At 46.6% G+C, this 25,645-nt stretch overlaps 1 protein-coding gene across 1 annotated transcript; it reads right to left on the bottom strand.

Moving 5' to 3' along the window:
* Positions 1–1,367: 1,367 nt before the first annotated feature.
* On the bottom strand, positions 1,368–18,290 carry LOC136633448 (cathepsin S-like). Its single transcript, XM_066609194.1, has 8 exons — positions 18,150–18,290; positions 10,808–10,937; positions 9,977–10,099; positions 8,300–8,461; positions 6,767–6,991; positions 5,450–5,615; positions 4,555–4,657; positions 1,368–3,352 (listed from the first exon to the last, which is right to left on the bottom strand). The coding sequence occupies exons 2-8, from the start codon at positions 10,934–10,936 to the stop codon at positions 3,253–3,255; spliced, it is 1,008 nt and encodes a 335-aa protein (XP_066465291.1). The 5' UTR covers position 10,937; positions 18,150–18,290; the 3' UTR covers positions 1,368–3,252.
* Between the last annotated feature and the right edge of the window lie 7,355 nt (positions 18,291–25,645).

Here is a 25,645-nt window from a genome sequence, read left to right as displayed (position 1 = left end):
GGGACATTAGTTCTGTGAGAGGGTCACTTTTAGGCCTCATGTCCACAGGGAAAATCAGGCGCGCTACGGATTCTCCATGGAGAATCCGTAGCGGGTCCCTCCTGCCCCGCGGACATGAGGGCTGAAAATAAGAATAAACTCACCTGCTACGGGCAATGCGTGTCTTCCCTTCTTCGCGGCAGGATCTTCTTTCTTCGGCCCGGCAGATGTGCTCGGCACGCCCTCAGCATGGCGGGCACATCCGCCGGGCCGAAGAAAGAAGATCCTGCCGCGAAGGAAGGAAGATCTGCATCGCCCGGAGCAGGTGAGTTTAATTCAGGCGCAGGTCTCCTGCGGATCCGGTAGGCTTCCATAGGCTTCAATAGAAGCCTGCGGGAGCCGTCCCCGCGGGAGACCCGCGCCTAAATGGAGCATGTCCATTTTTTTATGCTCCAGAATTTTTAAATTCACTTTTATTGACCATCTGCGGGTATTTATCTACCCGCGGGTGGTCAATGCATTCCTATGGGCACGTGGATCCGCGTGCGGGTGACCCGCTGCGGATTTTAATTCTTCTTTCCCCCGTGGACATGAGGCCTTACTGTGAGGGGGGAGTCACTAAGGAGCGCTATTACTGTAAGGGGATAGAAACAACATGGCTTAGTGTAAAAGGGGTAGGCCTAACATTTTTTTAAAATTATGCTGCATGCTACACGTGCTGCAAGAGTTTTCCCCTTTCTCATTGCTCAAAAGTTGGGAGCTGTGTGAGGGCATATATGAGCTGTAGGGTGAGAACACCGGCTGACTGAGCAATATTTGGAGATTTCTGTGCTGTAAGTCACAGCTGGTAACCAGAGTATGGCGGAGATATACGAGACTGGTTGACTGGCATACATACATGAGCGATGCCAAGTACAACCTGGGTGCTCCCTACTACTGTCTTAGCTATCTTTCACCTCTTGGAGGGATTTGGTGGAGGCCACACTGCAACTAAACTGAGATTAGTGATTGGGTGACAGAGTAGATAGCCGTGTCCCTGCCATAATGGTGGTAAGCTATTCAAAATATTAAACTTACCATGCAGATGCCACCTATCAAACTCTGAAGATCCTCGGAACGGGTCACATGTTCCATTTGTATACTGTAGATACAACTTTAAAGTAGGCACCAATGACAGAAGTCTTGAGTCTTTCCCCCAGTGCCCCGGTGATTGCCACAGTCGACTGCAACCACATGGTCAAAAACATCCCCGTTAGATGATTAATTCACCCAGCTGCCACCCTCATTGTGCCCCAGATGTTTGCAGAAGTTAGTAATGGCCCCGGTAGACACCCATGTGATATATATACTTTATTAAATCAGCCTTAAATGATGACGTAACACTTAGATACAGGATTGCACATCGTTTTAATCATCCGTCGCTGCAAAAACATTTTTTAGCATTGGTAGAACAAACTGGAATCTAGACAGATGTGTATGCGTGGGTATAATGCATCAGTGTCTTCAGACATGGCTACTAATATTCTACATGACGGGAACACACTACAGTTTTAATAGGGCCTCAATTATCAAAATTCTCAAAGCAATCAATCAGAACTAAACTTTCAGTCCCTTACCTGGGCCATGAGAGCTGAACTGTGATTGGTTGCTAATGAGGCTCCCTACTTTCTCTATTGGTAATGAACATGCTGATGCTTTTGAGGTAGAAGTCAAATGAAGAACGGAGTCGTCCTCAATGATCAAAGTTACCTGAAAAAAGTGTCTGACAACCAATATGGCCACCATTTCAATTGTCCCATAAGTAGTCACTCAAGTTTTCCAAGCCATTCACAGCTAAGGAATGAGTTCCAGCACAGCTAGACAGATTTTGAGAAACTTGGGCGTCATCCGGCTCTGCGACCACTTTTTTTTTCTTGTTCCAAGGATAAAACATGACTCAGATTTAGAAACTGCCTTGATTAAAAGATATCCTTTTTTGTGTATACAGCTCCTGTGCAGACCTGTATGTCTCCATGGTCACAGACTACAACTGAACTCTAACCATTGAGACGCATAGGTCTGTACAGGAGCCGTATACAAAACGGCAGGAGATTTTTAATCAAAACTATTCATAAATATACTTTTTTCCCAATTTTTGATGCATTTGAGTGCTAAAGGCTGGACTTGCCCTTTAAGTGGGTATGCTTATGTTATGGCACAACATACAATACAAGTTGGTATAATCAATTGTTCAACCTGGTAAAACATTAAAAAGCACCACCGCCGGGTCAGTAGTTCTACATTCAGCGTTCTGGGATGCAGAAAAGGGAAAATAGTGCATCTGTTTTATCTGTTATGTTTGCACATTGGTTGGAATTTCTCTTCAAAGGACCTTAGATTACTGAAAGCAGATTAATGTACCCTATCATACCACCCTCGATGGTGGAGCTTATGCTAATTTGCATAAAAGGAACTCTCCTAGTCAGAAAAGAACAAGGCTTAAAGGGGCAATAACTTTTCAGACAACTTCTGCTCATCTACTAGCTTCTCTTATATACTTAAATTATGTAAATCATGTTTGAAGTGGCTGCCACTAGGGGTCTCCCTTCCAGTTTTTCTGCAATTCACCCTGGTTGTTAGGTACAGAGCTTATTATTAACAAGGACACAGGAACATTTCCATAGCAACAGGGGGATGAGCTATCTTTACAGGCAGCTTCCCTGAACTCAGAGGCTGCAGGCTAACAGATCTGCAAACACTGTGATCATGATCTCTACAATCTCTGCATCTTCTGGGGTAGGGCGTGTCTGTGTGTACACACATTATATTAGCTTTACTCACCATTTGACCATAATACCTGAATTGTTCTGGGAGAGCAAAGGGGCTAGCATTCAAATACTGACACCCCCCCCCCCCCCAACCACACCCTCTGCTGATTGGACCATAGACTGTGCAATGCAGCAACAGAAAATGGGGAAGATCACCTGAAAATCAGAATTCATAGACATGAAACAGAGTGCAAACAGCAGCAGAGCCTAAGGTATTTTAGAAAACTTGGTAAAATCTCCGGTAAACTTTAAAACATCTCAGGATTTAGAATTGAAATATTGGGGGGGGGGGGCAGTACTGACATTCATTGCACAGATCACATGTATCATAGCAATTAGCCACCACTACATAGGATCCAAATCCCCTCTTCTTTATTTGCACATGAGTCCGACCAAGGCAGAAGCAATATGATACAACGCGTGTTCATGAAGCCTCGGCCCCTCGTGTGGCTTCAGTAGCTACATTTCACATTTCAGGGTAGGAGGGATAACTTGCAATGCCACACATATTCCCCCGGTTCCTTGCCATGAAGACATAGCCGCCAGCTCCGTAGCGCTCTCCCCAGCTGGAAAATAGAAAGAAAAATAGGAAATGGGCACTCAGGTTATTAATGATAATCAAGGTCATTTCCCTTTCTAGAATTTCTGTCCATATTAATTTTCTACCATAGGATCGCAGCTCCTCTTCCTTCCCCTCTCACAGCAGGAGTCTCATACAGCCAGTGAGATCCTGTGCATGGCTAAATTAAGGTCTCCTTATTCGGGATGACTGTGGGGTGCACAAGCGTCCCCCCATTGAATTCTATGGGGACCAGAAACATAGAGTGTGCCAAAAAAAGGAAGTGAGAGCGGAGCTATTGAAATCAAAGGGTTCTATTCTCTAATTTGGGCAAAAACGCACGCAAATCTAGCCATGTGAATCCCCCCTAAGGGCTCACACCCACTTTCGTTTTTTTAACGCTGCGATATTGTTGCGTTTTTTTAACGCGATTGTGAATGGGACTTTCTAATGTTAAAAACGCATCTCATAGAAAATCCCATTGACAGCGACAGCGCGTGAAAAAAATGCGCAAGAAAAACGCAAGTGTGCAGGACCTGTTAAGGGACCTTTAGAATGGTTCCACATGGGCGTATTTGTGTTTATGTATCTGTGTGCATAAACGTTACGCCTGCAGTACGCAGAGAATAGAACTTATTGATGTCAATCGATTCAGACACATTTTCCGATTTTGTGTGCGTGCAAAAAAAATAGAACATGCTCGATCTTTGTGCACCAAGGCTAAATAGTCTTTTAAGGCGTGAATGTGTTCTGTGCGCAAATTTACATACCCTGCATGCGCACGAAGTATAGTAAAATGTGCAGACTCGTTCTGTAGTGCGTGCCAAAACGCATCCGCCAATGTGAAAGAGCCCTAAGGTTGGGTTCCGTGCAGAATTTCTGTGTGGACAATCCACCCGCGGCTCCTAGTCACAGGATTAGCCAGCCATGTGGATCTCGTCCACATGGGGTGGCCAATTCATCGCGACCAAGCTGGGCGGAACTGTGGCTGCGGCGCGGAATTGACAGCCGCAGTAGGTCAATTTTTTATTTCCTTTCTATGGGGAGAGAAAGCCGCAACGGAACGGCTCTAAAACCCGCGGCATTTTGAAGCTGCGGCTTTCCGGGAGAAATCTCGCAGCTTTTCGGTGCGGCTAAACTGCGAGATTTCCACGGGATTTCCGTCCTATGGGCACCCAGCCTTATACACATATATAATCCAGACCTCACCTGTTTTTTATAAGCCAGTAGTCTTTCCCGTTATCGTTTCCATAGCCGACTGCAAGAACTCCATGGTTGACCTCTTGAGTGCAGGAGGCATCATCATAGACGCCTGCAGAAGACATGTTGTTTAACAAGGGTTTCCGGCAGTAACGTGTTGGAGACAGTCTGATGTCTAATACCGAGAGTCCCACAGACTACATAAAATGTCTCAAGACGGACATCCTTGGAGTTTTTGAACATATAGGGAAATACAAGACATACAAAACTGCATCCATACAGAGACAGCCCAATGGGCAAGGACACCGACTAGGACACCGACTAGGACATCGACTAGGACAACGACTAGGACATCGACTAGGACAACGACTAGGACACCGACTACGACACCGACTAGGACACCGACTAGGACACCGACTACGACAACGACTAGGACAACGACTAGGACAACGACTAGGACAACGACTAGGACACCGACTAGGACACCGACTAGGACACCGACTAGGACACCGACTAGGACAACGACTACGACACCGACTGGGACATCGACTGGGATACCGACTGGGACACCGACTAGGACACCGACTAGGACACCGACTAGGACACCGACTAGGACACCGACTACGACACCGACTACGACACCGACTGGGACACCGACTGGGACAACGACTAGGACACCGACTACGACACCGACTACGACACCGACTACGACACCGACTACGACACCGACTACGACACCGACTAGGACACCGACTATTTTCTTTGTACAGTGAATCTCACTCAGTATATAAAATTATTGCATCTTCGTGACAAGTCCGACCAAACCTCCAAACTCACAATGGTCAACCACAAGGAAAACATGAAACAAATGGGCATCCAGTCCATTACGTCTCCAGCCGCTTACCGCTTTTATATAAATAAAATGAGGCATGCCTGGCATCAATTGCAACAGACACCGGCCCAACGTTGGCTATGGTTTGCTTCAGATTGTCCTCAGTGCCCGGAACCACCTCGTGGTACTTGACACATGTGGCCGCTCGGGTGGACGGGTTATAGTTGCATTTTTCATCCTAAAAGAGATTCATAAGTAATTACATTTCAATTAGACGCTCACATCCATCACAGCTCAGTAAAGGGGTTTTCAAGCTTTTGGCTCCGATGGCCTATCCTCAGCATGAAGAGAATGAAGCTGAGCTGCAGTACCGGAAACGGCCACACGGATCAGAGAGGCGTCGTGTCAAGTACTGCATTATAGTGTGGTGAGCCCATCGTTCTGCTGATTGCTAAGGATACCCACTGATGTCAGAATGATAATGTGACCTGGAAAAAGCCCCGAAGCGTACGTCCTCACGGAACGGCGTTGGTGCGAATATTCTGCAGAGAAAAATCTGCACCAAATAGTACGGATTGTGCCCAAAAATCTTCAGTGCAAAATATCTGCGGATTATGGTGAGGAACAGTGCAACAATCTGCTACGTGTGATGCACCCTTAGGCCCCCCTCACACCGGCGCTTTGTGCTGCGAATAGCGCGGCGCTTCCAGCACTGCGCTAATTGCAGTATAACAAGCCCATGCGATCGCAGCGTTTTTCAGCAGCACGCTTTTCGACAGATGCCTGCTCTATTTTTGGGCATTTACCGCTCCTCATTAATATTGAGGAGTGGCAGAAGCCAGCGTCGGCCGAAAACTAAAGTAAAATGCGTCAACGCCTGTATGGGTGAGCTCTGAGGCCGGCTTCACACAGGCGTAAGCATATTTGTGCGATGGGGTTTGGAACACATTTGTGCACATGCATGCTCCGCGGTTAAAAGTCACGCATGCATGCTCTCATTGATTTCAATGGGCAATTAAGTTTAACCCTTTGCAATCCAATTTTGGATTCAGGGTTTCCTAGGGGGCTTTCTCTCTCTGCCATTATACAATGGCGCCATCTGCTGGCTAGAGCCAGTACTGCAGTATGGGACATGCTGGAGAGGACCCTGACAATAGAGCGGCCAGTAATATACAGTAAGAATACCCTGCCGGACGAAAAAAATACGCTTGTGTGAGCGAACCCTTTGTTGGTGCAGATTTTCCACTGTGAAAAAAACACGTGTAAATCCAGACGTAAAACTGCATCAAACTCCCCAGAATTGTAACGCAGATCCGCCGCAGACTTCACCCCACCAATCGAAGGTCCGGAATTATACACATTGGAAATTCCATACTGGCATCTACTTACCTTGGCGTGATACGGGTACGAAGTGTCGGAATCGATACCATTGTTATCTATAACATACTGGAATGCTTCGGTCATAAACCCGCCATCACACCCTTTATTCCCGTACTTGGTAGAACAATCTACTAGATTCTGAGGACTGAGGGAAACCAGATTTCCAGTCTTCAGCTTCATCTGTCCCTCCAAGGCACCGACGGCACTGAATGCCCAGCAGGACCCACAGGTACCCTGGAAGGAGGCAAAACATGGGTGTCATTTTCTATGCAAGATGGTAATATGATGTAATAGTGATATCTCCAGGGCCGTCTTTGGGGTGTGCGACCTGCGCTGTCTCAGTGTGCCCATTAGATGCCGAAGAAGGTGCCACAGATGGGCCTGCATGTGTAAGGAGGGAGCCCAGGTTTGAGTTTGTGTTGTATTGAGGTTCCTGTAGTTATGTAATCTGGATGGTAGAAGGGTGACCTCTACTGGCCGTCATACATTACTGCAGTTTGTGTATTTCTCTATGGAGTGTTGTATGCAAGGTCAGGTGGTGATCTGGAGGACTCGAGATCACAGAGAGCTGCAGGTGGAAGGGCAACTCCATTGGTACTAAGCCTTAAGAGAGACTGCAGTGCTGGGAGAGAGAGCTGCCAAAGGAGTGAGGAGTCAGCTGGAGAGCCGTGTGAGGTGTGTCCTGGGGAATCTGTGGCTGTTAGAGAGGGACAGCGGCACAAAAAAGGAGGCAGACGGTGTTTGAGGCGGTCAGCTCCATAACAACTCCAGAACCAACATCACTGATAGAACAAAACTGCAGGGACTAGAGCTAGAGAGACCGCTACAAAGGAGTCACATCACTCTGCAGCTCTGCACATCCGGGGTTCCCCAACAGACGTCCATGGCCTTGTCACCTAGATTATGGTACTGAACATGCTGGAGATATGTAAGTGAGGTTGGCCCTCAGGAAATGGCCCCATGTGTGCACATGGGTAGTGACTGAAATGCAGATCGGACAACAACTGCGGGCAGCCGCCTTCTGAAGGCCCCCAGAGCTGCTATTGCAGATTGCCTATCTGCCTGTAGAATGCCTCTCAGAACGTGGTAATATTTAACTATAGTATTGCATTATATTCTGTGAACAAACAAATGATCACAAGTTCAAGTCCCCTATGGGGACTAAAAAATATAAAATGGGTTTTTAAAAGTTTTATTAATTATTAGAAAAAAATAAAAAGTACTAAAACAAACAAAAAAAAAACATTTCCAGGATTTATAATAAAAAAAAAACAAAAACAAAAAACACATTTGGTATCACTGTGTCCGTAAAAATCAGATCTATGTAATACATTATTTAGCCCGTACAGTGAACATCATCAGAAAAAGACAATTTCAGAATTCTGGTCAGCTCCGAGCTGCTGTAGGCTTTTCACCTGGAACATGGAGATGCCGCCAGATAAAACAAAGAGTGCACAAGCTTCTTATTACAGTTGTCGCTGGTCGATGGACGCGCAGTTGTATGAGACGCAGGTCTAAGTTAAGATGCCCCAATATCCGTACCTGGTTTTTGACCTCGGTGACGCATCCTTTTTCCCTCCAGTCCACAGAATCCGGCAGGTTAGAAGTTTTGCTAATGTTCCACGTGTTACTCAGATAGCTCTTCCTGTCATCACGAGGAGGTAATACTAAGCCAGTTAGCTGGGCTGCTACCTCCTCACTGGTCTAAGGAAAGAAAAGAAGGTCACACTGCTGTCGATGCTCCAACTGGGCATTAGTTTGTAGAATACCGTATTTGCTGTATCACCATATTGTATAATATATGAACTGTGGGCAAAAACGTTGTGATATTAGGTAAAAATGGCCAAGTGGCCACGTTTAGGCATCTGGGGCCTGTGCCACGCTTCTGGATGTGAACGCCATTGAATATGGCCCCTCGTACTCAGCTGCAGGCTTCCCTTAAGAGGAGGAGGTTGTTGTGTGGCCATTTTTTATGAGTCCCTGAACTCTGATGTTATTCAGTCTCCCTTTTTCATTTACAATATGGCAGTATTATTTATTACTGCTCACTGATATTCAATTATTAGTCACTAACTGTATGGCAGTATTTTTTATTCACTATATGGCGCATTAGTCAGTTACTGTATGGTGGTAGTTAGTTACTTTATGGCGGCATTATTCAATTACTGTATAGTGGTATTATTCCTTTAGTATATGGTGGTATCATTCGAATATGGGATAGTAGTATTATTCAATTACTATATGGCAATATTATTCAATTACCATATGGTCTTATTATCCAATTACTATATTCAACTACTGTATGAGGATATTATTCAATTACTACATTAAATTACAATATGGCGGTATTATTCAATTACTGTATGATTATACTAGTCAATTACTGTATTGCAATAATATGCAATTCCTGTATGGTCATATTATTCAGTCACTATATTTAATTACTGTATGGTGGTGTTCTTCATTTACTATATGGCAATATTACTCAATTTTTGTACGGTTGTATTATTTAGTTACAGTATATTGGTACTATTTATTTACTACATGGCGGTATTATTCAATTATTGGATGGTCATATCATTCAACCACGATATATGTCGGTATCATTCAATTACTGTAAGGTGTTGTTGCTCAATTACTATATGGCGGTATAATTCAAATACCGTATGATGCTATTCTTCAAGCACTGTGTGGTTGTCTTGTTACTTCACTATTACTGAGTCACTGACTGTATGGGGGTATTCTTCAGTCACCATGTTGTGATTTTATTTGGTCACTATATGACAATATTACTAATTCATGTATTAGCGGTATTATTTGGTCAAACAGTATTATTTGTGCACTCTACACTTTATGCTCATTTGAGTATCTCACTATTCATTAAATTAAATATTCACAGAGCCTTACTTTATGAGCGGCCTCACGTGAGCGTATGCGCAATTACACATGCTGCAGCGCAACACATTTACACCATGAACGAAGCACTTTTGTGTGCGCATTTTACTGTACTTTTTGCGCATGTTTACATGGGCGCAGTGCCCCCCCCCCCCCCCCCCACTTAACACCCTCCCAACCCCGCTGTGATTTAAAAGACTATTCAGCCTAATTAGTTCCAGATGTGATCCTGCTTCCTCTGCCTGGTAAATAGTCCATCAGCAGGGACCTGCGGGTCCTCGGCCCCGGCCGGTCACGTAATGTCATGTTATGGTTTACACCTACCATATCTGCAAGGTGGTTCATGCCAACGGTGTAGGAGTGAACCCCCAGCTCATGCTCAAGGTTGTGTAACGTGACGAACTTCAGGTTCTTTTCCCATATCATTCGCCTTGTGAGATCTTCTTTCTGTATAAAAACAGACAATTTGAAGTTTTGTTTTATATTTATTACAAAATTTTCCAAAAACATCTTCCAGTCACAGGAGGTATAAGAAAAGACGGGGCAAAGGAGCAGAGGGGGGATATACGAGAAAGTGGTGCTTGCGGAATCTGTTGTTTCCATCCCAATGGGGAAGATAAAACAATGCATCTGCAGCGCCACCTATTGGAAAGCAGCATTCCTGCAAGTCAATGTCAGACCTGGCTTGGCTGAGTGAGAGGCCTATGGACGTAGGTCAGAAAGGGTATCGTTTCTCCCTACGGAGACCACCTAGAAGGTGCAAGGAGACTTATAAGGCCTTGCATGCTCTTCATTGGGAAATATGCAAATGTGAGATGGAACAATGCCTCTACAGCGCCACCTACTGGAAGCAGCATTCCTGCAAGTCAATGTCAGACTTTTAACAAGACTTGTAACAAGTCAAGAGTCTTTTCCAGAAGGAAGAGGTAACCATGTACGGACAGCTTTTTGGGGTATTTACCCCCCATCAGTGTGTAGTAGGCTGCTAGCTTGGGTGGGTGATGGGGGCAAATACCCCAAAGCAGGCTGTCTGTACATGGTTACCCTTTCAAGGGTTAAAGGGGTTGTCCAGACCAGACAAGCGACTGCTCATGTTGGCACTGTAATGCATATGATGATGGAGACAATGATATGACCCGTCTACGCCATTCTTACCTCATGCTGATATTTTTTGCTATATGTAAATTTCCATAGTTTCCAGTGGTTATCCAGTTCAGGGTCAATGAAGGCATTTACAGACGCAGCTACAAAGGCTGCCAGCAAGACGCACGTCAAGGACTTCATCCTGTCAAGGAAAAATGACATTGGCAGAATATGAATAATTCACCGGGAAAGGAACAGGACAGGAAAACATCTGACAACCAGGAAAATCCAAGATAAGAAACTCTGTTTTTTGAACTGAGCTGCAATACCAGACACAACCTATGGACAAGAGCGGCGCTGTTTCTAAGGGAAAGAAAAACGTTCTTTTCTAACTTTATGGAACCCATTTGTATAATGAGGCAACCCCAACAATTCGCTGGTAGAGTATCTGTGGGTTCAGCTTCATGTCATAGGTGGCAGAGCCAAACCCAACCAGAGCGAGAGCTGCTGATTCATTTCTTAAAAGGGTTTTCTGAGTTCTAGAAAAAAGTTTACAGTGGGCAGGAAATAGTTAAAGATAACACAGTAAGTCCTACTCACTCCTGTCTGTGTTTACCTGGCTGCAACGGTGAGGTTTCTTATAGACCAATGGCCACTGCAGACAATCACTGGCTGAAACCGTGGGTTAGACCAGTGAATGGCTACAGTGGCCCTAACAACCAATCAGGTTGAATCAGCGAACCCAAACAACCAATCAGGTTGAATCAGCGAACCCAAACAACCAATCAGGTTGAATCAGCGAACCCAAACAACCAATCAGGTTGCTGGAATTGTGAATCGGAACCAATGAGGTTGCTGGAATCGCTCTATTGTACTGAGCTGGAGAGTAAAAGGCTAATATGTGGTCCCCCACTGCTGCTAAGAAAACACAGACAGTGGTGAGGACTGGCGTGGTGGCACTGGATTGGCAAGGGGTCAGGGTGGTAATAATGGCTTTTTTTTTTTCGTTCACACTTTTAAAAAATCCTAACTCTTTATTTTCCCTCGCCGTCGCTGTATGGGGGTTGTTTTTTGCGGGTCGAGTTGTTTTTTTTAATAGTACTATTTAATGTTCCAAATAATGTGCTGAAAAACTTTGAAAAATTCTAAGTGGAGTAAAATGGGGAAAAAAAAGACTTTTTATTCACTTTTTATTACATTTTTCCCTTCAGACGGGGTGAACAGCAAAGCGAAGCGCAATTCTGACGTTGTGTATTTTTGTTTCTGATGACATTCACCGTGTGCGATAAATAATTCTTACTTTGGATCAGACTGTTACGGGCGCAGCGATACCAAATATGTTTTTGTTTTTTAATTTATTATATATATATGAGAAAAAGTTTTTCATTTTAAAAAAAACAACTTTTATTACTTTTAATTTTTTTTTTTTAAATAAATGATACAATTTTTTAAAACTGAATTTTACTTTTTTTTTACTCCCCATAGCAGCCCTGGGGTCTTTTTAGAAGGCCCCCGGCTGCCATGGCAATCGAACGGCACTCTGCAATCTCATATCGGGGAGGAGGGGCATTCGGGACCCCCAAACTCTGAAAAGGGCATTTAAATGCTGCTGACAGAATTGACCATGGCATTTAAAGGGTTAATAGCCACGATCATCTTGAACACTGATCGCGGCTCTTGCAGGCGGGTGTCAGCAGTGAGAAACAGCCACAACCCGCATAGTATGGAGCAGGATTGACTCCTGGTCCCCCTCTATACAAACTCCGAACCTATATGATGTAACTGTACATCCTGCAGCATTAAGGAGTTAAGGGGGTGCCTGAGTGCTTTACTACTGATGAGCTATCCTCAGGAGAGGTCATCCATAATTGATCAGTGGGGGTCCGCCACTTGTGATCCCTGCTGATCCACTGTTTGCCAGACCCGCCGTCAGTGTGGACAGCACTGGAAGCAGATAGTGCTGTCAACATTACAGTGACCTGGGTTGGTATTGCATGGTAGTCAATGTGAGCTGTGCCTGCAATGCTATCTGCTTCCAGCATTGCCCACATTGACAGCCGGTCCAGGGATCAGCAGATTGTCAGGGACCCCAAGTGGCGGACCCCCTCTGCACGATTACTCACGACTTATTCTGAACATAGGTCAGCCATAGTAAACGTCCTGGACAACCCCTTTAACCATTTCCTGGTCTCCGTACATTTTTATTCTAGAAGTCGGAAAACTGCTGTAATATATCCTCATGCTGATCTGGTCTCTGCTTTTCCTGTTATGCAGTGGCCAGAAGTCTATATTTTGGCCCCTCCATAATGGTCATGTCTTTTGTAGATGCTCTGTGCAAACTGTCTAGTCTCTTGTTATGTGTATGGCATAGCTACAGCAAGTGAGAGGTTAATTTTGAGACTGGGAGATGCCTGCAAATGTATCAATATTTGTCTAGTCATATGATCTATTTTGTTTATAAGTGTGAGTGATAGAGAGTGTGGAGTCTGTTGCCCATCATCTTCTGGGTTCCTGAGTCTTCAGAGTTCCAGCCACATGGGGGTACCTTCAACCCTCATGTGGTGAAGTGATGGAAGGAGGGGAGCAGTTTCTGAGGGTGGAAGAGAGAGATTGAGGTTTCCTGTCCACAGGTCATGATCCGCGGGCGATTTATCACGCTCTGTAAAGCTTTCCATAGGGTTACTATGGAAAGCGCAGCGCCTGCGTCCATGAGCAGAGAATCATAGCGATTCTCCACTCGAGGGATTTAAATCGCGGCATGCTGCGATTGCCGCAGTGAACCTATCTATCAGATAGGCTCACCTCGGACACCTGACAGCGCTCCCTCCCCCTCCCCTCAGTAGCGATATTCCGCCCCAGCAATGGACAGGGGGCCTGAGAGTGAGCGTGTCCAAAAAAGGCCTAGATCACCGCGCAGAGATACTGTACTATGTGAGTGTCTATGGAGTGATCCTACCCTTATCCTGCTCTGGAGAGTTCTGTCAGATAACTGAGACTGCAGGACTGGTGTCATCCTGTGTTTCTTTCCTGACCTCAAATATGCTGATTTCCATGCACAGCCGTCTTTTGCAATTTGTGCCTACAAGTAAAGTTTTGCCAGGCCTTGACCTTTAATACTGGTACTTTAATACTGTCTGGGGCGCCTTTATTTATTTACCTCTGAGGGTCATTCCGGTGGATAACGGAACGGTGGCGTCACCCGTGACAACCCTTTCTCCTGTTCGTATGTTTATTGGCCATTCCTCTCCTAGGGGTATCCAGAAGAGGCCCAGCGCTGCTCTGGCCGAGGCTGCTCGTGTCCCTCCGGCAGAGAGCCTGGCAAGTGCCACCGTGACAAGTGACCACTCTACCCTCCCAGCCCCTCAACCTGTGCCCTGTGGCCCGAGTCACTCTACGGGACGCTGCAGTTACACAGTACCAAATCCCCTGCATAGACATAGTCCGATATGTGAAGGGTTTCTAGGGATGGTTAGTGGGTAGTAACAATATATGTTAGGTAAGATGTAGCAGCGGACGACACATTCACTTCCTGCACGTTGCTCAACAATCCTGAGAAAAGCAGAAGTATGACATCAGGAGGCGGCATTATTAGTACATGTAAACAAGCAATGCTTATGAAAAGTAATGCAGACGATCTACAGGGGGCCCATAATCAGACTGGGTTTTGCTCCCTAGAGACTTTTTCTTCCTCTTCAGGCCCTTTAAATGACCCTTGGGACAACTTTCTGCTGTCTTGTTAGGTAACAGCGGCATGTGGCCAATGGTGGCAGAACTTGCTGCTGCTATGGGGCCAGGGGCGTAACTATAGATGGTGCAGGGGATCCGGTTGCCCCCGGGCCCAGGAGCCTTAGGGGGCCCATAAGGCCTCTCTTCTCCATATAGGGAACCCAGTACTATGAATAAAGCATTATAGTAGGGGGCTGTGTTACAAGTTTTGCATCGGGGCCTGGGAGCTTCAAGTTACGCCTCTGGCCAGGGGCCATATGGGCCTATCCCGCATGATGCCTGGCCAAGCCCCCCTAACTCATAGGACTAGTGAATGACGCACAACTCTATACAGCATGTAGCCTGCCTGCTCTCCCGGTCTCATGTTCTCAATATGGAACAGTAATGCGTCTGGCAGTACTGCGATTTGGAGAGGTTGCTGCTGGCCAGAGAGGGAATACACAGAGTGAGCATAATTAATTGGTGGGGCCACAGAGGGAACAATATTAATTTTTGGTACTACAGAGTGAGCATAATTAATTTGTGGGGCCACAGAGGAGGTGCTATTAATTTGTGCACAAAACAATAAACTTTTGGGGCTACAGAAGGCAGAATATTCATTTCTGGGGCCACAGAGAGGAGCTCTATTAATGTGTGGGGGCGGGGATGGCTAAACTCAAAGTTCTGTCATGGGACTGCCCCATGAATTTCCTGTATGCCCCTTTTTGCTAACATTGCCGTTCCGCGGGAGCGGAACCCCGGCTCCCTGCCACCTGCCCAAACAGCACCATAACTTAAAATAATGATTAATTCCTACCTGGAAAAGTGACTTTTAAGCTTTCCCCATAAAACAAGCTAATTCTGAGTGGTCCAGTAGATGGGAAGACCGGAATTAAAGATTGTTAATCATAGTGCCCTCCCATGGGAGCACGGGGCATCTCACCACAGAAGGTTCTTTTTAAATGCCTCTTCCTTCTGAGGGGTAACTTGTAGCTTCTGGGTCCTAATGCAAAATCTGTAAAAGGGCCCCATCTCCCATGGGCCCCTTATAATCCGGGTGTCTCTATTGGTCACTTCCTGTTGTTTGGCTTTGTCCTAAGAGCCAAACAGGGCAAAAAATGGAGGCACCAGATCCGGCACATGTCAGGCCGAAGCGGCACAGATGGACCCCGTCAACCATAATGGGGTCTGTCCGGTCTCTGCCCGATATTGTCCTAGATAAACTAATGCACCCGATTTTGTTAGGATTTCATGGCGGATCTGCGGCGCAGACTGCGAATGGAGCCTGTAAATAGGCTCTTACGTGACAGAGGGGTCTTTGGGTCGTCCCTAAACAGCGGGGCCCAGGAGCAACTGCAACCTCTGCATCCCCTATAGTCGGGCCTCTGCACCCATGGCCATGTCTGAGAGGGGTGTAGCGTGAGGAGAACATCTGCGGCGCAGCTTACTGCACCCCGCTGACCTTTATACCTGGTGAGGGTACAAGCCGGGACTATTATCTACAGGACAGGCCTCTGAGCTCTAAAAAGAGGAAAATGAAAGCAGCTGATTGCACAAAGATGATTTCCTATATAATGTTCCTTCCTATATTTGCAACTATGTAAAATTTTGTGCTGCTTATCACAAATATTGCTTAACCCCTTCCTACCCTGCGGCACAATAATAATCGGTCAGATTGTAAGGCACAGCCGTTGCAGTTTATTGGATCTATCACCCGGTTTACCTATCTGGTTTGCACGTGGTGCGAACCTACGGTCTGTAACCACAGCGGGGGGCACAGGCCTAACATAGGTAACTGGATACCTGAGCAGGAACCAACCTGACATACTTATTGTCAGCACCCATTCCCCCCTAGAAGTTGTGGGATGGATGAAGCTTTCTCTGTGATTGTAACATTGCTATAAGTAAGTGATTCCAATATCAGAGCAAAAGCATCATTTATTGTAGAGAGGCTCTAATACCCTGTTGTACCGCCTCTAGCTTAGATACAAGGTGTGATACGGTCAGGCATGGAGGCTCTAGTACCCTGTTGTACCGCCTCTAGCTTAGATACAAGGTGTGATACGGGTGGGCATGGAGGCTCTAATACCCTGTTGTACCACCTCTAGCTTAGATACAAGATGTGATACGGGTGGGCATGGAGGCTCTAGTACCCTGTTGTACCAGGTCTCGCTTAGATACAAGGTGTGATACGGGTGGGCATGGAGGCTCTAGTACCCTGTTGTACTACCTCTAGCTTAGATACAAGATGTGATACGGGTGGGCATGGAGGCTCTAGTACCCTGTTGTACCACCTCTAGCTTGGATACAAGATGTGATACGGGTGGGCATGGAGGCTCTAGTACCTTGTTGTACTACCGCTAGCTTAGATACAAGATGTGATACAAGTGGGCATGGAGGCTCTAGTACCCTGTTGTACCACCTCTAGCTTAGATACAAGATGTGATACGGGTGGGCATGGAGGGTCTAGTACCCTGTTGTACTGCCTCTAGCTTGGATACAAGATGTGATACAGACAGGCATCGAGGCTCTAGTACCCTGTTGTACCGCCTCTAGCTTGGATACAAGATGTGATATGGGGGGCATGGAGGCTCTAGTACCCTGTTGTACCCCCTTTAGCTTGGATACAAGATGTGATACGGGCAGGCATGGAGGCTCTAATACCCTGTTGTACCACCTCTAGCTTGGATACAAGATGTGATACGAGGGGCATGGAGGCTCTAATACCCTGTTGTACCACCTCTAGTTTGGATACAAGATGTGATACGGGCAGGCATGGAGGCTCTAATACCCTGTTGTACCGCCTCTAGCTTGGATACAAGATGTGATACGGGCAGGCATGGAGGCTCTAATACCCTGTTGTACCGCCTCTAGCTTGGATACAAGATGTGATACGGGGGGCATGGAGGCTCTAGTACCCTAGTGTACCACCTCTAGCTTGGATACAAGATGTGATACAGGCAGGCATGGAGGCTCTAGTACCCTGTTGTACCGCCTCTAGCTTGGATACAAGATGTGATACAGGCAGGCATGGAGGCTCTAGTACCCTGTTGTGCCACCTCTAGTTTGGATACAAGAAGTTCCTAGGACCACCCATAATCACACCTCCATACTTTTAAAGTAATCTCATATCCATCCATTGCAGATACTTCATGGAAACATTTCTAGAACATCTTAGAACTACCAATGTGTGAAATAAAGGAATAATTTGGGGAATTCCACATCTTTTCGGACTTCCTGTAAAGATGCATTTAGATGGAATGATAATTGTTCAGACTAAACGCAGCCAACGACTCAAAGACAAATGGGAATCATTGGCTTCTCACTCATCGTTTAGTTTCTGCAGGACCAAAAACCTTCATTAACTCATTCCCTTCTGGCTCAGTGTTGTACCTGGGAATGTGAAGCACTGAACGAGAAGTGAACGGTTCCCAACTATAGCCTGTCTATCCAGGCTTCACCAGCGCGAACGAACCGAAGATGACGTCACCAGCTTGTTCGCTCGGGCAGTTCTCATTCAGTGTCAAAGGAGCATAAGTCATCCCAACAAATAACATTACATACAGTCCCTCCCGAGCCTGGAATGGCTGATAACAGAGAACAACAGATTGTATTTAATTGCATAGGAAAAGCGGATTAGATTGATTTGAGGTGTTCCCTAAGTTTTGGGGTTCATACAGCAGATGTATGTCCTGCAGTCTGAACTTACCTTGAAGATCTGAGCCGCCGTTTTCACCTGCGGTTAGTAAAAGACGTAATTCGGAGATGTAGGGGGACCCAGAGAGAGGACTCGTCGCTGACTTACGTTTATAACTCTTGTGCTAAGAGAACAAGGAAGAGGAAGGCTAGCTGATTTTCACTTTCATTATGTCATCGGCCTCTTCTCCAATGGCTATTTCATTTCTGTTATTCCCCTTCTTGTATTTCCACGCCCTCTCAGAAGTGGCAGCTTGGATCAGAAAGGACAAACATCTGACACCGAGTTACGGATGAGAAAACGCAGAAGCTCTCCTCGCGGGATATTGTAGAAGATAAAATAAAAAAATGAAACAATGTTGCAAATGTTAAAACTTTCCTCCCATTCTGTGTATGCAGCTCCCATGCAGATTTATTTGTCCCCTTGGTTATATATACAGTGTGTAGTCTGCATCTGCAGTGAGGTGGTACTCTGCTCTTCCCACCGTACCCTCTTGCTAAGCTTGGGATTTCTTCCCTGTGCTGCAGTCCTGGTGTGGACCCTCCATTCTAGTGATAATGGTTCATGCGGGTCTCATTAACATATAAAGGTATTATATTACCTGTCATCTTCCTCACTTGTGTCTGATGCCTGCAGCTTGGGTGGAGACCTCTTTCCTTTCCCTATACTTGATGCAGGAAGGTAAGTGATATCCTCCATTCTACTTCTATACACTATGTTGACAGAAGTATTGGCCCCCCCACTGATCCTGTCAGGTGATGTGTGAGCATTAGGTATAAAGGAGAGGATTACACAGAAGATCCCAGTTCAGAAACCATCAGATGCCCACAGGTGTAGAGCTGACAATGGGGTCTGGTGGAGGGATGTCACCAGGTGTAGAGCTGACAACGGGGGTCTGGTGGTGAGATGTCACCAGGTGTAGAGCTGACAACGGGGGTCTGGTGGTGGGATGTCACCAGGTGTAGAGCTGACAACGGGGTCTGGTGGGGGGATGTCACCAGGTGTAGAGCTGACAACGGGGTCTGGTGGGGGGATGTCACCAGGTGTAGAGCTGACAACGGGGGTCTGGTGGGGGGATGTCACCAGGTGTAGAGCTGACAACGGGGGTCTGGTGGGGGGATGTCACCAGGTGTAGAGCTGACAACGGGGGTCTGGTGGGGGGATGTCACCAGGTGTAGAGCTGACAATAGGGTCTGGTGGTGGGATGTCACCAGGTGTAGAGCTGACAACGGGGGTCTGGTGGTGGGATGTCACCAGGTGTAGAGCTGACAACGGGGGTCTGGTGGTGGGATGTCACCAGGTGTAGAGCTGACAACGGGGGTCTGGTGGTGGGATGTCATCAGGTGTAGAGCTGACAACGGGGGTCTGGTGGTGGGATGTCACCAGGTGTAGAGCTGACAACGGCGGTTTGGCGATGGGATGTCACCAGGTGTAGAGCTGACAATGGTGTCCAGCGGGGGGGATGTCACCAGGTGTAGAGCCGACAACGGGGTCTGGTGGTGGGATGTCACCAGGTGTAGAGCTGACTACAGGTTCTGGTGGGGGGATGTCACCAGGTGTAGAGCTGACTATGAGGTCTGGTGGGGGGGATTTCACCAGGTGTAGAGCTGACAACGGGGTCTGGTGGTGGGATGTCACCAGGTGTAGAGCTGACTACGGGGTCTGGTGGGGAGAGGTTACCAGGTGTAGAGCTGACTACGGGGTCTGGTGGGGAGAGGTTACCAGGTGTAGAGCTGACTACGGGGTCTGGTGGGGGGATGTCACCAGGTGTAGAGCTGACTACGGGGTCTGGTGGGGGGATGTCACCAGGTGTAGAGCTGACAATGGTGTCCGGTGGGGGGATGTCACCAGGTGTAGAGCCGACAACGGGGTCTGGTGGGGGGATGTCACCAGGTGTAGAGCTGACTACGGGGTCTGGTGGGGGGATGCCACCAGGTGTAGAGCTGACAATGGGGTCTGTTCCTGGGATGTCACCGGAACATCGCAGCTTCTGGACATTCCAGAGTCCACTGTTGGCCACATTATAGGAGATGGAGACCATCCACTGTGTGCGGTGCTGCCACATTCAGAGAGACCTCGTAAACTGTCAAAATGTGGACAACACAGCCTAGTGCGAGCTGTGAAGACATCACACACATCATCTGCCCTCGCTCAGGAGGTCTCACAGGCCACAGGAACATCCATTAGTACCATAACCCTCCATAGGGAACGGCATACGAAGGGACGAGCGGCTGCACACAACATCACAGCAGCGCCTGCATTGGGGCTTGGAGCAACAGACTGTGAGTGGAAGCAAGTGTTGTGGACAGATGAATCACAGGACGCCATCTTCCGATAGGATGGTCACACTTGGGTGTGGCGGTTGCCGGGACAGTGGTTTCTACGTGACTGAATCATCCACCCTCACAGCAATGGGTACAGTGAAATTGCAGACAATGTGGCATCATATACCCTGCGGCAATACTCTGTACAGCTCCGTGTCTACCAACATAACCGAGCAGCATGTCATACGGCATGCAGGGTTCAGGTTTGGTTTGAGAAGAACTTTTGCAGACTTCATTTGCCTCCCAAAGTCCGGATCTCAATCTCATTGAGCATCTTTGGGATGACCTAGAATGTTGTATCGGTGTACACCCAACATGCTCATCATCCCCCGCATCACTCTCTTTAAGGAATGGAGGCCAATCCCTCCATTTACGGGACTTTGGTGGAAAGCGACCTAGTAGGGTAACTGCAGTCATTGAGGCCAAAGCCGGCCAACACCAGACTGGGACTGAAAATGTGAACAAAACCCAATTTCATCACCTTCTATGTGTGGTTCAGTTCTCTTGTCAACACAGTGTAGATGGGTGACTGTCCAGGTAACAACCCTCTCTTCCATTGAACACTATATAATAGACACCATCTTTGGAGAAAATACTTCCATCGCTCATAACATTAAGACCACCTGGCTTATATTGTGCAGGTCCTTCTCATGCTCTCAAATCAGCTGGGACCTGTTGAGGCTCGGCCTCCACAAGAAAGCTGAAGGTGTCCTGTGGTATATAGCAGAAGACATTTGCAGCAGATCCTGTGGATCGGATTTGGTTTTCCAGTGCGGCCTCCATGGATCGGATTTGGTTTTCCAACACATCCCACAGATGCTCCATCAGACTAAGATGCATCGAGTTTGGAGAACAAGTCATTATATTGATCTTTGTCTCATTCCTGACACTTCTTGAGGTCGGGCACATTCTCCTGCTGATAGAGGCCGCTGCCATGAGGGGATACCTGTCTGTATGATGTTAGGTAGGTGGTACGTGTCACAGCCCCATGATGCCAGGACACAAGTACCCAACACAACATTGCCCATCACACAGCCTCTGCTGGCTTGTCTTCTTCCCATAGTGTATCCTGGTGCCATCTCTTCCCCAGGTAAGTGATGCAGCCGGCCGTCTACATGATGGAAAATGTGATTCATCAGACCAGGCCGCCTTCTTCCGTTGCTACATTTTCCAGCTCTGATGCTCATGTGCCCATTGTAGGTACTGTCGGTGGTGTATATGGTCAGTATGGGCCCTCTGACCAGTCCGCGGCTACACAGTCCCATACACGGCAAACTCTGATATCCTGTGTGCTCTACAAATAAGGGAGATGGAGCAATACCGCTGCAGCGCCACCTACTGAAAGGCAGTATTCAGTATTTGTCCTTGCTTGGACTACTTTTGATAGGTTCTGACCACTACATTCTAAGAAAACCCCACAAGACCGGCCATTTCTGACCCAGGCGTTTAGCCATGGCAATCTGACCCTTGTCACATTCACTCAGTATGCTTACCACTTTGCCCATTTTTCCTGCTCCCAACACTTCTGATTTAATAACTGACTGATCACTTTCTGCATAATATATTTCCCACCCCACAAGTGCCATTGTCACAAGATAGTCAGTGTTAGTCACTTCTCCCATCAGTGGTTTTAATGTTATAGCTGACTGGTGTATACAGGATGTATGACACTATTTACAGGGAGATATATATATATATATTTCCTGAGGCACCGTGAGCATGGACCAAATATGGACGTTAATCACAGCCATCATCTTCCCACTTGCAACATATGGCTGTGAGACGCGGACCTTAAGTATAGCGTATAGAAGGAAGATTGATGCTTTCCAGCTGTGGTGTTAGAGAAAACGTCTACGAATCCCCTGGACAGCTGGGGTCACCAACAAAGCTGTCCTGGACCATACCAACTCAGAGGTGTCCTTGGAAGCCAAGATCACCAGACAGAGATGTCCTAAAAAAGAACATTGTTTACATCATCAGTGATTTCAATTGAAAAATTGGTGCAGAAGAAGAAACACCAATTAGTAGGGAAATTGGGCTTAGGACAATGGAATGATGCCGGTGACCGACTCTGCCAAGAAAACCGATTAGCAATTATGACCACATTTTTGCACAACCAAATTGTCACCTGAACGTCACCACCAACAAATCTATTACATCTCGAGCCCCCAGAAAAGTGGAACAGTTCAGTTCTAGCAGCAAAAATGGTCCCGGGCACAAATTTTGGTTCTGACCACCAACTGCTTGTTGCCAAACTCAAACTACGTTTAGGCAATCGCAGAAGAACAGCAGCAGCATTAACGCTTAACACTAAGTGCCTCCCGCTTATGCAGTAAAGGAAAAAAAAGGGTTTCGAATTGCTTAATGGCTTACAAAAAGAGCCGGCCGAACTATGGGAGGAAATTCAAAGCATCACAAATCGAAAGAGCAAACAAAAATATATCATGGAAAACAAAATCAACAACAACCAGCCTAACAGCAGACGCCATTCAAATTGCCGAAATGCATCAAGAAGCAAAAGCTACTGGACACAAGGACAATTTCCAGTGGCTACAAGGCCCATTTTGAGCGCGGTGAGAAACGACAAAGACCGGTCTTGGAACGCACACGGCATGGAATTGAAAGAAGCAGATAAAAAAAGGCCACACCAGAGCGCCCTTCACTTAAAAAGGCTCATGCTCCTTTTGCATCGTGCAATGCAACCTCACTTTTTGATCAAAAAGACAAGAAATTACCCGAACCGCAACAAATGAAGTATAGATGGCGGGAATATACAAAAAAACTGTACACAAAGAATCGCGGAACCCATCAGCTGAAAACGGGAGAAGAACTAACAGAATTAGAACCCGATCTCCTGGAGGATGGAGTTGAGTGGGCACTGAATCCGCTACCAAAGTGGAAAGCCCCTGGAATTGATTGCATATCTGCTGAGCTGCTCAAGCCCCTGCCAGTCCAGAGGCTAATAGCACAAAAAAGGCGACTCGAGAGAATGCACATACTACCGCATGATAGTCCTAATATCACATGCAAGCAAAATCATACTGGATGGTAAGGGGGTGCGGGGTGGGGGGGATAGGAACTCCCCGAATCACAAGCTAGTTTTCGCAAAGGAAGAGAAATCATGGAACTGGCCCGATGGATCATGGAAATGGCCCAGTAATTCGAGAAGGAAGCACATTATCGATTACAGGAAAACCTTCGAGCGCATTGAACACGACAAGCTATTACCATGCCTGAAACAAATGGGAGTCTCGGGACATCGGAGGCAACTCATACAGGCCAGGACCCCCAACAGTGACACAGATAGGGCAAGGCGTACGCAAAAGCTGCATCTTATCCCCCGCATTGTTCAACCTGTATGCAGAGGCCATCTTGAGGCAATGCAATTTAGACTAATCCAACATCGGAGTCCAAAATCGGTGGAAGAAAGATCAACAATCTCAGATATGCAGATAACCTCATCAGAAGATCTTGAACAACTGATACTAAAAGTTAAAGGAGGAAGTGAAAAAGCTGGCCGATACTTGGATATCAAGAAAAGTAAGAGCGTGACTACAGCTGGTAATGATGCAGGAAAAATCTGAATCAGCAATGAAGAAGCGGTTCATGGCTTCATCTTCCTCGGATCGAAAATTGACCGCATTGGGGAATCAGGACTCAAAATAATATATCGTAATAGGTCGCAACGCAGTGTTAAGTGTGGCCAAGATCTGGAAAAACAAAATGCCGAGAGTCGACACAATCATCTTCCTAATCACAACTTATGACTGCGAAAATGGGACACTGAAGAAAATGGAACGGAGGAAGACTGATGCCTTCAAACTTCGGTGCTGGAGGAAACTCCTATGAATTCCTTGGGTTTGTGCTGCAGCTGCCTTCTTCACATCCCACCAAAAAGACTTTCTATGGGGTTTAAGTCAGGTGACTCCAGAGTCTTCCAGGACTATTTCTGAAACCAAGCCTTTGTGGACTTTGATGTCTGGTTGGAAGGTCCAATCATGTCCAAGCTTCAGCTTCCTCAAAGAAGACATGACGTTTCCTCCAAGGATTTACTGATGCTCCACTGAATCCATCTTGTCCTTCCAATGCTACAGGTTTCCAGAGAAAGCAAAGCGGCCCCAGAGCATCACTGAGCCCCACATCTGCCACCAGAATTCTGCTTTCCTGCTCTGTTCGGAAAGCAGGAAATCGGACGCCCCGTGGCTGAACAGCTCGGTTTCTGGATGGAACTGAACAGAGCCAGATGGACCTCATTGACTATAATGGAGTCTGTTCGCTTTCCGACCCAGCTCTTGGACAGAAGAAGCACTGCATTTCTCTCCAGCATTTTGAGTGGAATCTGTGATGGAACCTACGATCGGACGTTCCGACGCAGATGTGAAACCGGCCTAAATTGTTCTTGTTTGATTGTTCTTGGTTTTTTTGCAAACACCTAAAAGTTTTTGACAAATAAACCTAATTTGCAATGGGAGGGGGGAGGGGGGTGAATTGTTATTGTTTGCGCCTGTAGGTTAGTCGGAAGTGGTCAGGGCAGCATGGTGCCCAAATACAGTTGCCTACATAAGAATAACCCTCGTCTACCAGCATAGAGGGACCCAATAACAGCTATCCAATTTCAATACTGATTTGTCACGATGGTCAGACGCCTCGGTTGCAGGTCACTTATTGATCCCCCACCCATTGTAAGCGAGCCAACGCCATGTAGGCTAAAGAACTCCCGGAACGGGAGACTCATCGTTATGACTTAGCACTTCTTATTTTATAGGATATGAAACTGCAGACCAGCACAAGTTCCTTAGCGGGACACAAGGTTATGACTGCCGATGGCAGAAGCTCACATGATGTGTTTGTGCAATGCACTTGTATGTTTCCTAATCATAGGCTGTAAATAACTTGTGGTCGCCATATAATACGGCCATCTATTAACCCCAGCAGTCACACTAAGATTGGAAAACCAGGCCTAAAATGTCACGTTTTTACATTGAAGATTGTATGTCTCATGAGAATTCAGTCATCTTGGGTGGATTTTAACCCCTTACAGATTTTTTTTTTTCAGCACTGTTTTTGGGATTTATTTCCAGCCTTCACCATGCAGTATTATATCGTTACCTTTAATCTACAGGTCATTACGATTATGACACCACAACATTTATAGAGGTTTTATTATACAGGTGTAATACACGA

This window comes from Eleutherodactylus coqui, chromosome 6 (genome assembly GCF_035609145.1).
Source record: "Eleutherodactylus coqui strain aEleCoq1 chromosome 6, aEleCoq1.hap1, whole genome shotgun sequence".
Lineage (NCBI taxonomy): Eukaryota > Metazoa > Chordata > Amphibia > Anura > Eleutherodactylidae > Eleutherodactylus > Eleutherodactylus coqui.
The sequence above is the reverse complement of the archived record's forward strand: the minus strand, read 5'-3'. Positions and strand labels throughout refer to the sequence as shown.

Bases quoted from the DNA above. Each gene is read 5' to 3' on its own strand.
- LOC136633448 (XM_066609194.1), bottom strand. From the start codon at position 10,936: ATGAAGTCCTTGACGTGCGTCTTGCTGGCAGCCTTTGTAGCTGCGTCT. The intron at 8,462-9,976 runs GTAGGTGTAAAC...TTCTTTCCTTAG, and splicing joins TGAACCACCTTGCAGATATG to ACCAGTGAGGAGGTAGCAGC. The intron at 4,658-5,449 runs GTAAGCGGCTGG...TGTCTTCTGCAG, and splicing joins ATTTTATTTATATAAAAGCG to GCGTCTATGATGATGCCTCC.